This window comes from Parus major, chromosome 3 (genome assembly GCF_001522545.3).
Source record: "Parus major isolate Abel chromosome 3, Parus_major1.1, whole genome shotgun sequence".
NCBI lineage: Eukaryota > Metazoa > Chordata > Aves > Passeriformes > Paridae > Parus > Parus major.
In genome coordinates, this window is record NC_031770.1 from 15,559,144 (window position 1) to 15,577,127 (window position 17,984).

Consider the following 17,984-nt stretch of genomic DNA (forward strand, 5'->3'; position numbering starts at 1 on the left):
ACAAGCCCAGCTGTGAACATCATCCTGTTCCCTGAAGAACAACCAGTGCTCACCCCAGGCTTGGTCAGCCACAGTCTTTTCCCCTGTAGTCTCATGAACAGCCTGAGTTACACTTATCACTTGCTAGGAATCCATCTGCTCCTGTCTGGGGAAACTTCTCAGTGTTCCTGAGCCAACCTGACACTTGTGCCGAGGGAAAATGGCAACGCAGGACCCACAAAACAGACCCAGTCTTACAACTGGAGCTGACAACCTTTTGCTTAGGGAAGAGAAGGGATGGCTCCAGCCCACAGTTGGACTGCAAATCCACCTGTTTGTTCAACACCACTGTAGCTTCCCAAGCCCTGATACTTCTTAGACACCCTACAAATTAGATGCTCCAGTACACATCAGGGATACCTATTACAAAAGACCAAGAGACTGGGAGAAGAGAAAGAGGAAAAAGTGGTGGGTTTGTTGTGTTTGGGTTTTTTCCCCTCACTGCTTTTCCCTTTAAAGCATACTGTTTTGCTTTCTGTAGGCTGGCTACCACACTACCTAAACAAACAGGAACCAACTGAGGACCAGACTGGAAGGACTGAATTGGAGAGAAGATACAAAGCACCAGATCTAGTCAGAAAGACAAGAAAGCCACATAGGTGACCTTCCACAGCCACTGCTTACTAGGTAGCAGCACAGGTAGCACCTTACAGACCAGCTTCCAGATAGATGGGCTTTAGATCAATGGAAGCAGCTCAATAGCTTATTTACAAGGCCAGTCCCTCAAAGTAGATAAAGCTGCTGCACTTGCCCTGGTTATATGTTCACTCTTAACACCACCAGGCCTCCCTAGTCTCTGTAATATGATAGGGAAATATGATACACCTGTCCTGAATTAGAGGAGATAGGTTTATCTCATTTCAGCGCTAACTCACGGATGGGTAGAGATCAGATCAGCTGTAAGAAATTATTTTTATTGTGTGACTTGTTACTTGCAGTAGGGTGAAAGCATCTTCAAAGGTGATCTCCTGCACTCTGAGGAATATCTTCTTATCTCTAATGCAGTTTATACAAACCAAATTGGTTTTTGCTTCGAACAGCTTTCCATAGAAGAAAATCAATTTCAAGATGCAATGTCTGCGATCCTTCACGCTGAGGATCCATTGCAAACATACCAATGCATACTCTGGCCATGCACAGCTGCAGAGCAATGCCTGTTATCAATACATGGGATGTGTCCAAATCAAGGTTTCACATCCAGGGCACTGACATGCCACTCTAACAGTTCCATTAACAAAGGTGAAAGTATCGTGTGAGCAGACAAGCAAATTTTTTTAACCCCTACAGTGTTCTTGGGCAGCCATTTCAAGCACTGGATCAGTTATCAGTCAAAATAAATCCCCCCTGAAAGTGCAGGGTGTTGATCTGAGATCCACCCAGGCTCTCTGCACCCCTGGGTGCAGATGTTTTCATGCTCAAAGTTTGATTTGCCCTTGGTTACTCCCCAGCCTCACACCTCCACATCTTGTGAATCCATCCACCTTGCCCTCCATCAGTTTGTGTCAGGCAGTGCTTCCCACCACTGCCAAACCTCCAGGGAACCTCCTTTTCACCTTGCCTTCTGCACAGACATCCCCTTCCCCCCAGATCACTTCCCCAAGGATTAGTAAGGAGTTGATAGCAGCCTCAGTATGAGAAGTGCCCTCTCCCAACATAGCTTCCTCTTCAGTGAGATGACCATTGCTCCACGTCCTTTTTGTCAGTGGTCTCAAGCAGCTGGAGTCCAGTAAAATTTGTAAAAGCCATCAAAATTGTCTGGGTGTAGGCTAAAATGGTGAGAGCTGGTGTTAGTAACACCCCTGGATTTGGTTGTGACTACACATAGGCTTTGGGTCTGACTGCATTTAGAGAAAACAATCATCCCTGCTACACAACATAGGCTGGATGTCCATGGGGATGACCCAGGAATTGTCAGCAGAATCAGAATTCATGAAAACTGATCAAAGTGCTTGTGACACTGATTCTTGTGAAAACATTTCAAATGCCAGAGGACCATTACAGCACCTCCATTAGAAGATGCCCACACAACTGCTCCAAAGCTGTGGAAAGGAGGCAGGGTTTTCTCTGTCTGCAGAGACACAAACACGTGGATCATCAGGTGTCTCCATGACCAGAGTTAGTTAGGATCACAAAGAGCATGCTTAACACCTGACACAAGCACAGCTTGGGCCACAGGAAAGTGCTGAGCCTTGTGTTCATTCAGAAAACTGTAGACTGGGGGGACTTTGTTCAGGGGCTGTGTTATAAACTTATCCCATGGTGCAATTCAAAGTCACTATGGCTCTTAAAAATAACCCTAAACACATTTCTACTGACTTGCAGACTCCCAAGCCTTTCACCCTGGGAACAGTCCTAATTTCGCAATATCATTCTTATATTACATCTATCAGATTACAATACATGCTTTCAGTGCTCCTTCTCCTTTTTTTCCCTCTTTGATTGGTTGGATGGCTGGTTGGTTTTACAACTGAATTTAACCCTGTGCAGCAGCAATACCTTGTCTGGATGCTTTTTCATGTAAATCACAGGAAAATGAGACATCACTCACTGCAATAGATAGTTGATAATTATTACTCGAGTGCTTATGCAAAACCCAGCCTTGGAACCCAGTCATGGCTTCTTTTGTACATCACACAGAACCACTCTGCATTTCCAAGCAGGATCAGAGAAAACAAAACAGCCCCCAGCACCACAAAAGGAGCATTCTTACCTGTAAATTTATGTGTTTCTTTTTGTCAGCTTTGCACTAAAATGCAGCTCCATTCAAAACTTAGACTCTGTTGAGAGGCAGTAGCTTGCAACAGGTTCCTACAGGGTTCTGAAGGCACCTCCAGTGAGAAACAGAACAGTGGGCATTGGGAAGACATCCATAAATCTGGAAAAATGCCACTGGATTTCAGATGTAAGTCTCAGTGTAAGCCATACCAGGCTTCCTTTAACTCTCCAGACATCTAAAGCAGCTACACATTAAAACTGGTGCTGGACTGATCACTCAAAATTAATTTAGCCAGAACATTAATGAGCAGCAGAAGTTTCTTCTGTTGCTTGTGTGAAACCTGCTTGACTTTGCTTCCATTACAACTTCTACAAACAATGCTAGCTCCCAGCTTTTCACAGAAGCTTTTAAAACCTGAAATGTGAGCAGTGTAGATCATACTGCAGAGTTGTGATCAGAGACTGAGCCACGAGGAACACCAGCCTGCTTGGCCTAGGGCACTGGCGTGGGCTGACCCTGTCTGGCAGCTCAGCCCCTACTCCTCCCTCCCTCCCTCCCTGCCCAACAGGATAGGAGAAAGAATCTGAAGGGCAAAAGTGAGAGAAACTTGTGAGTCAAGATAAAGACAGTCATGAAGGAAAATGAAATGAAACAACCCCAAAACCAACCAAGTGATGCAAAGGCAGTCACCATTTGCAGCCTGATGCCCACCCAGGTTGAGACCTCCTGTGGCAGAACAGTTTTACCTCTCAGTGTGATGTCATGGTATCAGATGTGTCCTTGGTCAGTCTGGGGGAGCTGTCCCAGCTGTGCCCCCTCCCAGTCCTCTCCCCCAGCCCCAGCCTGCTCACAGGGCAGCAGAGTGAGAGATGAAGAAGGCCATGGCACTGTGCAGGCAGAGCAATAACTAAAACACTGGTGTGTGTTATCAACACTGTTTTGGTCACCAGTGTAAACCACAGGACCTTACAGGCTGTTAGGAAGAAAATTAACTCCATCTGAACCAGACACTGTACAGGCAGATAAAAAGGGTCCATGGAGGCTGCCAGCCCAGTACTGCTGGCACTGCATGCAACAAAAACTAATCCTTGGGCTTTTTCTCTCCTCAAAACACTTAGTCTTCATTAAAAGTTGGGGAAACTGTGGCGGGAAATGAAGAAAGCTATCCCAAGCCACTCCTAGAAGCAGAAGAGATTAGCACTCAGGGCTTGTCTTGAACCACCACCAGTTCTCAAATCTTCATCCACCAGCCCCATTTTGCTGTTGCATTACTGGATAAACAAAGACTTTTGAGTTCAGTTTCCACCTCTTTACCACTAAGTCTCCACCCTGTCATGTTGTAACCTGAAGTTCTGTGCACAGATGATTTGTGGTGTTGTTATCTTATGGTACTGCACTGGTACAGAGAGAAGATGACCACAAAACACCCAGAAATCACATAAGCAGCAACATAAGGACTGCAAGACTTCCCCAGCCCAACTAAAACCAGTCAGATTTTTTCTCATTGGAACATAGATCTCCTTCAAGAGGGAGGGTAAGTGTTGGTTTTTTTTTTACTTCTTCTGAAGTGTTTTGGTGTTGTGTTGTTTGTTTTTTTTTTGGATAGCCTTAGTGGGGTCTTTAAAAGCCAGTAGTAGTTCTAGCCTTGAGTTTCCTGCTCTGAATCTAATTTTCAAAGCACAAGAAGTGACTTACCTGGAGATCATAAAGGCTGTCACAAAGCTCAACAGCCAGGATTAGAATCATATTTTCTACTTTATCTTATGTTCTTTCAAGTCAGTGCAAAATGTTACCAAAAAGCATTACTACCAAATGATGCTGGGGCTTAAAGAAGCATTGGCACGGGAGCCCATCTAAATCCCAATCAGTCACATTGTACCTGTTCACAGCATGATAATAATTTGTCTAGGCATTGAAAAAACACAAAGCAAGAAAAGTTCATCTGTTTTCAGTGTATTTTAATAAATGAAACAAACCTGAAGGTACGAGTTGGATTTCAGCAGCAAGTTAACCTTTTCCTTGACATGATGCGAGGTCTCTCTGCAGGGGTGTTAAGCAGATTTGCTAAATGCCATATTGGGGCTAACTCTGGAGATTGCCAGACCATTGCCAGCTTTATATAAAGCTCCCCAGGAGTCAGGCTGATACTTTCAGGCTTCTCTGAAAACACTGCTGATCCATAGGGATAATCTCATTTCCTGGACCATGAAATAAGCTGTAGCCTAAGGGTTACAGCTGATGGCTGTGTGAGACAAAATCACCAGCTTGACAAGTGCTGCTGTTCCCCAGGTCTGTGAGGTATGTGCTGACTTTTGGGCCTGCAAGAGACTTAGCTGAAGTTGGCTGCTGCTCTCTGGTAAGGGACACCATGCCTGATGCCCCTCTCTCCACTGCCTGCCCCCCACTGTCCCCAGAGACGTTCACAGTGATCGCTAAGCACATGCTTTGGAACAGGAGGGGTTTGCTCTAGCATTTGTGTTTCCCAAAAGGCAAGAGAGCTGCAAAGCTGGTCAAACAATTCCTTCTTAGAACACATCCCTGCAGGTCCCATGGGTCCATGTGCCTAAGCACACACACATATGTAGTGAGGTAGCTGTTTCTGCTAAGGCAAAGAGCAGTTTAGAGAGCTTTGGCTGCCAGGAGAACGGAGATTTTCAGCTTTGGTGGAAAACAGTAAAGCTAGATAGGCCTGAGGTCCTGCCCAGAGTGTACCTGCCAGGTGTGCTGACCTTCAAAACCCATGCCAAGTTGTTCAGCAATTTGAATTTTTGGAATCCAATCGCCAGCTGCTGGGCAGTCCCAGGCTGCAGGCACAGTACAGGTGTGAACCTGTTAAGCTTCAAGCTCTTGGGAGCTGCTTTCCCTTGTAAACACTAGACAGGGAATTACTACCCCTTGCCGGTCATCACCGTTGTGAAAAGTAGATGTGGTATGTCCCTGTTCAATTAAAAACAAGCCCAAGGTCACTGCCCTCCTTTGTGAAAGGGGTCCATTCCATTTGAAGTGCTCCCCTTTGTTTCCTGCAGAGTGGTGGCACAGAAACAACGCCACCTCCCACCATGAAATGACAGCTCTCCAGCCCTTTTGTAACAGAAGCCCTTGAGGCTGGCACCAAGGGAGCCTGATGAGGTTAGTAATCACTGCAGCACATGAAAAGCATTTTGCACCGTGACCTTTTGCACATAAAGAGCTATGCTGGTTCTGCTTCTAAAGCCGGGAAGATTTATACACATGGCTTTCTCCCGGCACTGAGGGAGGAGAAACTGAGGCAGTAAAATCCTGAAAGCCAGCAATTTATTCAAGAAGGGATGCTGAGAGCACTTGAAGACTTAAAGCTTATGGTATTTTACCTGCAGTTTGCAGCACAGGAAACAAAGGATAGGATTTTCACTGAATCCTAGCATTTTTAGACAGAAACGGTGTATTTTTTTTCCAAGTCACATTGACAGTCCTGTGAAGGGTCTCTTTGACAGTCTTTACTACAGGAGAGCTGTGTGCACAGCTCCTGGTGATGCACAGCCTGTTACCTGGGGCTGTAGTGACAGCTGCCCTGAAAGACAGGCTGGACCTTCCAGTCTTCTACTCCTATGACCCCTCCTGAGGTTGTCTGTCCTACTCTCCTCAGGCAGTCACCTCACTCCCACACAGTGGCAGCACCTGATACAATCTCTGGTAAAAGACTTATCTCCAAAAGCTGAGGAAATAATTTCTGCCTGGTCTGACTATGCCAAGTGACTTTGAGAGAGAGTTACATCGTGGCCCAGGCTGCCCTGCTCGCAGGTATGAATGGGGAATCCCAAACCTTTCCTTCAGTACATTGTGGGCTACAAGGTAACTGGGAAACAAGCACAGGTAATAACCCTTTTCCTTTCTTGGAGCAGTCTCTAATTTAATTAAAAATTAAACCTTCACCGTTCCATCAGTAGCAGCACTTTATGGGAGTCCCTTCATCTGTAGTTTGGAAATTGGGAAACAGAAATATGACACAATTACCTTCAATTACCAAAAATATTACTTTTATGGAAGAAAAGTGAAAATATTTAAATTAGTCCAGATCTGAAGCAGAGAAGTGAGAGACCCATAGCAGAATTTTAGGGGAGTTTTCAGCAACCCATGGCCTTCAGAGAGGAGAAATAATCACGTTACTGCCTTTCCTCACAGCTTGAGAGAAATTTATATCCTTTAATCTCACGCAGTGAATCCTCTGTTTGCTTGGGCTTTGGAGATGCAACAAGCACCATGTGCAGTTAGTGCAGAGTAGGATTCCCCCATCACTCGCCGTTCTGATCCACAGCCATCAAGGATTGCTCTGCCCCTGTATACACAACATGGACATGGATCACGTACCAATTCAAATGTGCAACACAGCTCCACCCATGCTGTCTGCAGAAGACAGAAACATCCACAGCAAAGTGCAAAAATAATTCAGTGTCTTCCACTTGATCTCCGGCGATGTTTCTGAGCATCCCTTGGCGCATCCCTTAGCACATCCCACCTTGTGCACCCACCTCGACCCACAAGAACTACTGAGATGCTTGTTTTGCCCAGCCCAAGTCTCCTTTAGGCATTGAAGGCTCTTCTACCTGCATTTCCAGGGAGATTAATCAATGCTGTGCATGCTGAAGTTCTGTACAGCCCATTGCAGGAGCCCAGGTGCCCCTCTAAAACATTTCAAACTTGTTTTTCTGCCATCCCTCCTCCTTGATCATCACCAGGCCAATACCAGCTGCATGCCTGGCGGTCAACACCCGCTGCTCCACCTGGAGTGCCGTGTCCCATTTTTATTGGAATGATTCTCCTCCTGTCCCACAAAGCACAGGGACCCCCAATGGTTTGGATTTGAACCCCATCTGGTGCATCTCAGCCGTCCCTTCCGTGCACATCCCGCAGCAGGTCAAGACATGACCATGTCCCAGCGCTGGCTCATGGCTGTGCTCTCACAGGGGTTGATGACGAGCTCTTTAATGCTCTCGTTCGTGTCCCCGATGGTCTCCGTGTCCAAGCAGAAGCGTGAAGCTATGTGTTCAATGTGGGACCCGACCTTGCCCCAGCGCTGAGGGGAGACACACGACAGAACAAACGGGTGAGCAAGCTTCCTCCCCACCATGCTTTTACTGTGCTGTTCCAGCATCCAGAGGACAGCTGTCATCAAGCCCTTGTGGGCTGATGCTGTCAAGAACAAGGTCCCCAAACCCACACCAAGCGGAGGACACGCTGAGCATTTTTCCCATCAGAAACACACTTATTTAATTTGGCCTCTGCCTGGCTTCAGGAAGATAATATATTACTAACAGCTTTTTCCCCAGGTCACTGGTTCAAATGCCAGCTCAGTGATTAACTGCAGGGAAATGTTAGCATCTGCTGCCTGACTGGCAGCCCATGTGAACTAAATTGCCAGTTTGGGTTTGACTTCTGCATTGAAGTATCCAGATCACCACCCTCACTAATAGACATCCTTATCAACACACTCATTTAAGAGGCAAAGGGCTGAACAGGCCAGAGTCTGTACTCCCAAATTGACTGTGCTACCCAGATGAAGTCAGAGCACAGGCCATTTAATGTGCAATAATACTGTGATGAAAGAAATGGAACTTCGAAGAAAATGTGGGATCAGTGAAAAGGGCTCACCTGCTTGTTGTCACCTTCTTTACAAGGTGACAGCAGCACCTGGGAACCAGGGAAGAGGGTGTACACAGACAAACACAGCTGCTGCTGGCGGACGTGGTGGTTGTACGTGTACGTCCATTCCTGCACAGAGGAAGGAAAAGAAAGGTGGTGAGAGAGCAGTGTTGATTCTTGCTATTCTTTTACCTGGAAAACAAACACTTTGGCTTGGATCCTGGCCCTTACAAAATCAAGCACAAACCTCACTGACTTCAAGAGGTATCAGGAGAAGTCACTGGGATGTTTCAAGCCTCCCCAGAATTGCAGTTATCATTGAGGGACTTCAGGTACCAAAGAAAATGTCTACAAAAGCTGCAGGAAGAACATGTTTCATGAGACAAAAGATTCCATAGCCAGAACTGGCCTGTGGTTGGAGAACAAAAGGATGGGAATAAAGCAGAAGAGAGGCAGGAACACTAATAACCGCACAATGTGCAATTCTATTTTTTCAGGGAAGAGCAGCAGAGATGCTTTGCAGCTGTCAGTGGGGGACAAGAGGTGATACATGGCAAATGTCTCCAACTCCTGGGGTTCTGTTCTGAAGTATCACAAAAATAAGAGGTAAAGCTCTGCTTTCTATCAAGGCAGTGGGACCAGATTTCAAAGGTTTGCTGTACTGGTTTGCTATAACCATTGCTACTCCCACTGGGCTGTCTATGAGGTTTTTTTCTTCTTATACACATCTAGATGTGTATTACTGGTTTGCTATAACCATTGCTACTCCCACTGGGCTGTCTATGAGGTTTTTTTCTTTTGCTGCTCCTATATGTTCAACAGCTTTTTATCAGCCTCTCAGCCCCAGAAATAAACTTTGGGGGAGCAGAGACTTTTTGTCATGTGATGATTACCAAACAATAGGAGATCTCTGGGATTACCATCTTTTTCACCAATGGATGTTTTTGGGAGAAAGAGGAGCAGCTGATAGTTTGATGAGGATCTCATGTTAAATGTGCTGGACAAAGCACTGTAGATGTACAGACACACTGCTTAGCCCAAGAGCGTTTCACAGAAGTTTACTCCAGCATTAATTCCAGCTGAACATTTTCTATCACCTACCTGTGCTCATATTACCCAAGAGCACCTCCTGAGAGGATCCCAGCCAAGGGATATCTGTCTCCCTGTTACTCGTGTGTGTGCACAGACAAGAGCTGGTTTGGCTGATGGGAAACCACAAACCATGCTTTACATAACTCTGGAGAGGCTCTTCTGGAACAGGTGTTTTGCTTGTAGCTTTATGTGAGCATCAACTTTGAAATTAGAAAGAGCGGGGCTGGAAGAGTCTTCTGAGGGATCCCAGCCAGGGTGCAAAGCAGGATCCACTCCTGCTGTGTGAATGGCTCTGAGCAGCAGCAGTGGGAGCAGATGGAAAACAGGTCTCTGAGCCCTGGCAGGGCAGGTGAGCAGGGCTGGAGGACCAACAGCAGCCTGGCCTCACTATCAGTGTGCAATAACCCTGCCAGAGACAGCAAGTCCAGGGATCTAAAGAGTTCCCACAAGAGACCCCAGGAGCCACGGCAGATGCTTTGACAGGGTACAGGCTACGAAAACTCTGAACCTGCTGTGAAAGAAAAGGTGCAAAGAGGAAGCAGAACAGTTGGGAGCTCAGCTATGGAGGAGTCAGAGCTCTGTGACAAGTGATGTGAGCAGCAGTGTTGGCAGTGGGGGGAAAGGCGGTGCTCAAACATATGGCTGTGAGGCTGGGACTGGAAAAATGGGGCTCCTGGGAGACTTCAACCCTTTCTGAGTGCTGGAGGGGAATATGAAGAATGGCTGCCCTGCTCTCAGAGCTGGGATGCCTGCAGCTCGCCTGACTTTGAATGGTGGAGGTTTTGGGTTGCATTAGCATGAGTTATTAGAGCAGGGAAATGCTCCCAGTCCTTTGGTATTTGTCACTGTCAGCAGCTCTAACTCCTCTCCTCAACTTCAAAACAGACAGCTATAGGCATTTAACTCCTGGGAATATAAATCCCACTTTCATTCAGGTTCTTAGCCACCTGGAAGGGAAAACACGCGTTTGCACAGCAGACCCAGCTCCACAAGGACTTCACACTGTGATCCTCATACTCTGTGCTTCTCAGCTCTCTATTCCCCACCAGCTCATGGAAATCAAACCTGGCTTTCTGAACAGCCTGCCCACAGGCTCCTCAGCAAGAGCTGCCCAGGATCTGGGTACATAACAAGCATTCATTTCCAAAGTCATAATCCACACACCCAAAGGGCCTTCTGGCAACTACTTTTCTTTGTCATATGAGCAGGGTTTACCTGATCCTACAGTGAACACGTTCCAGACATCCCAACCATGCACGCTGTCAGCTGCTGTGTAAACCACCAGCCTGGGAAATCAGGTGCCAAATTAGTCCAGCATCTGTGAAGAACCAAACCCTACGGGGCAAGCTTCAACATCTGTTCTTGGCACCCACGCTGCGACAAGCTGCTTTCAAAACCTGCTTTACATTTTTAACCAATTGTTTGTCATTTTAGTTCAGGATAGGGCTGAAGCTGCACCCATGAGACTCCTCAGCAGCAGCCAGTTAATCCTGTAACTTGTGTATATGTTGAATTGTCCAGCTAACTCAGGCCATGGGACTTCTTTGTTTGTTTGTTTTGACATCTTAACCTTCTTGCTTCACTGAGATTATCTCATGGAAGACTGCTCCTACCAGAGGTTCTCCATGATTTTTTTTACAGACTGGGCTATGTTCAAACCTTCACAATATTCACATCCTCTCATCAAGGCAGGGCCATCCTCTCATCCTCAGTGGACCACAGGATAGGAAGGGTGGTAGCAACCATTTTCCCTAAGCTGCTGTTCATCATAAGAAGTGAGGGCTCCAGAGCTGGATGTCTGCATCAGTTCCACAGCTGACACTGGATCCTACCCTCCTGCCCCCAGGCTGTCCTTCCACTGCCTTTATCTCAGCTGACAGATTTTCACACAGCTCATCTATCTCGGCAGAATGGCTTTTTATGGAAGCCAGTCCTGTTGAAAATGTTTTATCCAGCTCTAATCATGTCTTCTTCCCTTTCAGCCCTAGATGAAAGCCGAAGAAAATTATGCAGAAAATGAAGAAATTTGAAGGGGGAGGAGGAGGGAAGTCAGTTGAACACCACAGAATCCATGAAGGACTTTGAGTTAAAATACATGCCCATAGCCACACAAATTTTTATCTTACTCCTTCTCTTCTCTTATTTTTATGAGCTGGGATTAATTTATTTTTTTTTCCCATGAGGAACTACTTTATCTCCTAAACCCTGACACACTGACGTGGCCAGCACAGCAGTAATAGCAGCAGAGCTTTGCACCACAGAGGTTGTGGTGGATGGGGCAGCCCATGGTACTCCTAAGGAGCCCTGCAAGGAGCTAGCATGGCTTCAGGGCTGCAGATTTGCCTGAGAAGATGCCATCAGGTTTAGAGCTGACCCAGAACCAAAGAAAATCAGAGGTAAAACTGACATCAAGATTTCTTGCCTTTTTGAAGGCAAAGATGGAGGGGTGGTGGAGCCAGGAAGAAGAGGGTGGGCTTGGAGAAGAGAGGTACCAGCTGCACAGCACAACCAGCAACCCCCTTCCTCCAAAGCCTCAGGTAACACCAACCCCCTCATCTGAGACTTTGTGACTGTTTCTCAAGGCTTTAGCATCATCTGAGCCGGCACCTGTCACTGTTACTCAGCATTATTGTGAACTGAGGAAATTATTCTCAAGAGTGACCTTTGGCTTGGCATAGCCTGGCTGGCAGATGGAGCAAGGAGCCCCTCAGCCCGGGAAGGAGCAGTCCCATGGAGCCCAGCGTTCTGTGACAGCGAGGCCTCTGCTGCTGAGCAAGAGGTCAGCCGTACCCTAAAGCAGGGGCAGTAGCTAGAGAGAAGTGTTTCTCAAGATGGTGGAACAATTTAATTATCCAATTATCTTCTTAAAATTTCAGGGAAGGACTTCCCAAGGCATGCAACTACGTGAGTGACCTAAGGACACCAAGGCGCTGCCCTCATCAAAGACCCTGGGATACAACTGGCACTTCCACACATCTCAGGAGAGGGAAAACCAAGCACACGAGGTGCCCAGGACAGCCTGGGTGCAGAGACGACACTACTGCTCACTCAGCCTGGCTCCCACAGCCCCAGCCAGCCTACAGCTGGGGCAGGTCATGGCCATGGAGAAGAACGAAGGCTTTTGAGGGGAGGAAGGTCAGAAGAGAGTGTTTATGGCTGAGATGTCTCAGGAGAGTCACTTAATTTGGATAGATGCTAAATGCTCTCCCAAAAAAGTGCAGATCCAGTCAGCACACAGAGGACCTCAAGCCAATGGGCATGAGCATCCAAGCCATACCAGGAAGACCATCACACTGCCTTTCCTTCCCAAGAAGTGTCTAAGTCATGCCACTCAAATGCAGTGGCAGCCACTCAGCTGCAAAGCCCAGGTATTTTGGGGTGCAGACCCAGGAAATGGATACCACAGCCTTCTCTCTGTTTCCTCACTTGTCTAAAAAGATGCCCGAGCTTTACATTCCTCTTGCAGCAACTGCTTACACATGTGTTATATCCAGGTCAAAGCATCTTCAGATTTTTTTATCTGAAGTATGTCAGGTTTCCTGAAGCTGCTAATGACTTAAATAAATCCCAGTCAGATGTCTGTTCCAAACTCTATGAACTAATACCAACTGACACTTGGTTTGAAAAAAGAAACCAAACTACTCACATCTTCATTAGATAGATGAGGACAAAATTATGATCAATTATTTTCCCTCAGATGCATTTCTCTCGTGAAAAACTAAATCAATCTGTTCATTTAGCAAATGAGACTCAACAAGGCATGGAGCGCCGAGTCTCCAGTGGGCAGGAGCACAGGCAGAGCCTGCTGTGCCTTGGGGATGGGCACTGCACAAACATCTCTGCCTGTCACTGTCTCAGGAGCCCCCAGACAGCGACCCTGGGGTCCTCAACCACCTCAAGATCCCTCTGAGAGCCACCTCAGGGGACAGAGCCCACCCTGACTGCTGCCAGGCCTTCTGGAAGGGAAAGGGCCAAGTGGATTCCCAGGATGAGAAGACAGAGCTCTCCTACACAAAGATGAGGGGTCTTCTTGTGCCTCAGTGCCCCTTTCAGTAATTCAGGACCAACACCAGACACCATCAGGGAGGTTTTCTGAGACCTGTTAAAGGTGTAGGTCTGATTTCACCACTGAGTACCCTCAGTTTACCCAAACTATGGATGTAGCCTAAGGTCTCACAACACCCTTCCCCTACAGGTAGAAAAACCTAAAATAAAGAGCAATTGATTGCCATCTGACAGCTCCTGCACCTCTCTCCTCAAACCATGACAGCTCAGATCTTCTCACACCCAGTCCCAAGACTTCATGCATGTAATGCTGGTAAAGGGCTGGGGCAGCCCAGCAGGGAGACAGCTACAGAAAGGCAATCAAAGCAACCAAATTACTGCTACTATAATAGTGATAATAAATAATTTGGGCAGACAGGATATTTCCACGGCACTTACTGAATGCCAAGAAAGCACAGCTTTGATTAAGCTAGGCCTATTTTTCACAAAACGAAGCTTAGGGTAAACAAGACGTGACTTCAGTATGTTAAAAGTGAAGATTATTGCTCTATTCTGGTATATCAAATGCAAACCAAGGACTGCACATAATCAATTCTACACAGTCTGGTGACTGTAACACCCATGTCATCCACAAATTCAGGTGATCTTGTGGCAACTGAATCATTAAAATTTAAGCTTCTATTCACAATGAAAGTTTAAATCCCCTGCTTTAATCTGAACTATTCTCCATGGGTACGAGTAACAAAGAACTATCCTAGAAAGACAGAGAAAGATAAAAAGGAAAGGCTTTTCTCTACTCCTGCTGTGTACTGAGCGCAGCCATTCTGCAATCTGTTTGTAACGCATTTTTCTGTTCCTTTACAGAGTTAGTCTTGGATGTGCACAAGAAATGGAGCTGCCATCCAGTGGGAAGTGTTGACCTATTGCAAACTGCTGCAGAACCAGAACAGGAAGATGAAAAGTTCGTGGTGTGAAAAATTCCAAAAATTTACTGCACAGAAATGTCAAAACAAAATGTGTTTGGTGGGAATGAAACGGTCCAACTTGTTGGCATGACATTTCTCATTTTAAAATACCACATCAAATTGGTATTTCAGAAACACCAATACCATTTCATTTTGAAACACTAACTTGCAGCAGCATTTTTCATTCTGATTTTCCCAGACTTTTTTTAAAAACAGATAATTAATTGGAAGTTGCTACTGTCATTAGAACACTTTTCCTTTCTTCTGAAGAGCTAGCCCTGAAAAACATGATGACCTGCTCTCATCAGCTTGCTTTCTTTGCTGTTTGTGTGGAAAGTCCATGTAGCAGTGGAAGAAAGAAAAACAATTCTGGAACATGGAAACCAGTGAAACCTTAAAAAGTGTTACTGTGTGGCACTTGCAATTATATTAACTACATTTTCTGAAATGACTAATATTCAAGTAGTCATTGTTGATTTTGCCATGCTGTGAAACAGATATTAATTTCCTGCCTACAGACAGGCACACAACTGCATTTGAAAGAGATGCACATAATGACATGCTTTGTTTGCACACACAAATCACAGATATTTTAAGCAGTCTGCCCAAGCTGGGCCTTTTATATGCACAGCTACCTGGTTTGAATGTGTAACCATGAGGGTTAAGGATGTGCAGTGAGTGGAAGTAAGCACACCACACCATTTCCTACTGAATTATTTCATGGCAACCACAGAAAAGCAAGGGATTGTTATCCTCCCTGTTTTCTAGATGGGAACACAGAACTTACTGACATGCCCCAAAATCACAAAAGGAGCCTGAAGCAAAGGTGAGTTTTGAAACTGTGTGTATCTTTAGGGTCTTGCTCCAGAAACTCTGCTGCAAGGCACATGTGCCTGCTCTTAGCTCTAACATCTCCTAGGCTGTGCTTTTGAGAACATCAATTCATACAGCTTTTCCTCATCTCAACAGGACTGAAAACACTGAGATCATCCTCATTAAATTCTCACTAGTTTAATGGGCAATCCAATACTGAGAGAATGCAGACTATGAAGTTACAAATGCCACTGTGACTCAGTCCATTTTGAGATCAAAAAGGCTAAGAGACGAGAGGAAGTTATAATTCTCTTTGCCTTTGATCTGTGCAGATGAGCAGCACGTGGTGTTCCTGGGCAGCTGGAAGAGCTCAGCATAGGTTCCCACACAGATGAGTGGGACACACTGTCCTGTGGCTCCTGCACCAATCCCTGCTGCTGCCCAGGGCCTCCACCAAGGTCAGGTGGAGCTGCCAGGGTTTAACAACATGCTGCCTAAGGAAAGACACTGGCAGAATGGCTAAATCCTCCAACAGAGCTTTAGCAACTTTAAGAAATCATCTTGAAGCTGCCCCCACGGCTTCTTCCCATCCAGCACACCATGGGGATACACAACACATCTTACCTGTGCCTTTGGTACTGTGCCCTTGCTGCTGTTACAAGGATTTAAGCTCAGGATGGGGAGCTCTTGGTCTTCAGACTTGTGTGATTCCAGGCAGCTCTGCCTTTGCCTGATTATCCCAGTCTGATAGAGCGATTCCTCAGGAATCCTGTGGGAACAGTGTGAAAACAACATCCTACTGCCCCATGCACAGGGAGGCTCAGTGGGGTAAGGTTGCACCTTTCCACCTTCAGAAAAGTTGGGGTGGCAAGATCTACCACAATACTGGAGCACTGAGAGCAGCACGTGGACAAGGATGCTGCAGAAGCAGAGCTCAGAGATGGATGGCTGACCTTTATAAGGGGAAAAAATAAGTAACTGCACAAGGCAAACAGAGGAACCAGGAGTAGGCTGTGAGCAGGCTGAAGGTCAGCCTTCAGCTTACAGGAGAGGGGAACTTTATAACAAACTGTCACAGAGCCCTGGCATTGCCCGTGAATGCTGTGCAACGCCACATATGGCAAAAAAAAAAAAAAAAAAAAAGGTAAGAAAATGGCTATAAATCATCATTTTCACACAGTGATTCTGCACTCAGCTATTGCACCAGCAGGTCCCTGAAGGTATCTCTAGGACTTTACCATCCTTTCTGAGGAAGGCTCCTGATAGGGACCAGGGGAATGAATGCAATGGTTTCTGGAGTGAATTGGTAACTAAAAGGTATCTGTGCAAAAGCAATAATATTTAGCAAAGCACTGGGCTAGAGGCCAGGCAGAACCATCTGAATACAGGTCATAAAATCCTAGAATGAATGGTTTCACAGCAGAGAAGCTTTGATTGCCACAGTACAGTGTGAAAGGACTGGAAATTAGGGGTTTGTTTAGTAAGGAGGAATCATGAAGTATCGAAACACCCTGGCAGAGGCTATGGTGGATTTTCTGCCTTGGGATATTTTTTTAAGGAAAACTCTCTTATTTCCCTACACAACCTGTTCCACACCATGGGCAGGAGGACACCTGATGAACTCCCCAAAGCAAATGGGAGTAACTGGTGGTTTGTCCCTCACCAGCCCTGAAGCAAAGAGCTTAGAGGAAGCAGGTATCATAGAACATCCTGAGCTAGAAGGGACCCCCAAGGATCTCCAAAGCCCTGCAGTATGTCACACTGTAAGCAAGCTGCGTTTAAAGCCAGCACAAAATTCACTCTGCCCTTCTCTGAAGGCCGAGGGAGGGAGTGCCTATGTCTCTGGGGCATAAGAAAGCTCAGTGGGGTAGGAGGCAGGGATGGAGCATCCCACTGGCCTGCTGGATGCAGGTGGAGATTGCAGATCCGTACCGAAGTTCAGGATAAACGTTCTCCAGGTACCACTTGAAGCTGTGACATTTCAACTTCTTCCGCAGCTCCACTCTGCTCTGGACGCTGTGGGAAGAAAATATCACAGAGATGCAATGGAAATGATGCAGGTGAGACCCCACACACAAAAAGGGAGGCCAAGAGAAACCAATCAGAAATGCAAAGACAGCAAACACAAGAACATCAGCAGCTCTGGTTTCTCTCTGAATGAGCTTGAGCGATTGTTTTGATCTCTGTCTCTTTGGAGGTCTCACTTGGTAAAATGGCACGGTGACATATTGTCATTTTAACATGGAGTCTAGAGCTGAAAAGGTTCATGGAAGAGCACAGTCATTTAAAAGTGATTAGTAAAAAATATGTGCTGTCTACTATGTAATAATTCTTACCTGAATATATTAACATATTAGGACATTAAAATATTCTATTTGCTATACTAAGTTACTTTTGCTTTACAGGACTACAGGAGGCCTTGATTTGCAAGAGCACCTGAACATGCTGGTAAGCCAGCAGAAGTTAATCACACTGTGAAATACTTTTTTATTAATCAGGACAAAATTTCTACTGAGGGATCATGCTGTACAGTGACATTTTCAAAACTCCAGCTCCTCCCTGGGCCAGCCTCCACCTGTGGTGCTGTTATGAGCTGGCTTTTATGGAATAGTCAGAGGCCTCCAGTACCCCCTTTTCACACAGGTCAACTTCTCTATACCCTACTACACCAAAAGCAGAGGACAGAGCTGCTACTTCATTCTCTGCTGATGGATGGGGGGAGGATATTAATTCAG

The 17,984-nt window shown here is 46.1% G+C and overlaps 1 protein-coding gene across 1 annotated transcript in view; it reads right to left on the reverse strand.

Annotated features, from left to right (window-relative positions):
- Window positions 1-4,692: 4,692 nt before the first annotated feature.
- GALNT14 (polypeptide N-acetylgalactosaminyltransferase 14) overlaps window positions 4,693-17,984 on the reverse strand; it is a 92,506-nt gene continuing 79,214 nt past the window's right edge. The window contains exons 12-15 of the mRNA XM_015623271.2: window positions 17,182-17,265; window positions 15,874-16,018; window positions 8,384-8,503; window positions 4,693-7,808 (exon numbers count right to left, since the gene is read on the reverse strand). Of these exons, the coding sequence (XP_015478757.1) occupies window positions 7,650-7,808; window positions 8,384-8,503; window positions 15,874-16,018; window positions 17,182-17,265 (508 nt within the window). The 3' untranslated portion in view covers window positions 4,693-7,649. The remainder of the gene's footprint in view (window positions 7,809-8,383; window positions 8,504-15,873; window positions 16,019-17,181; window positions 17,266-17,984) is intronic.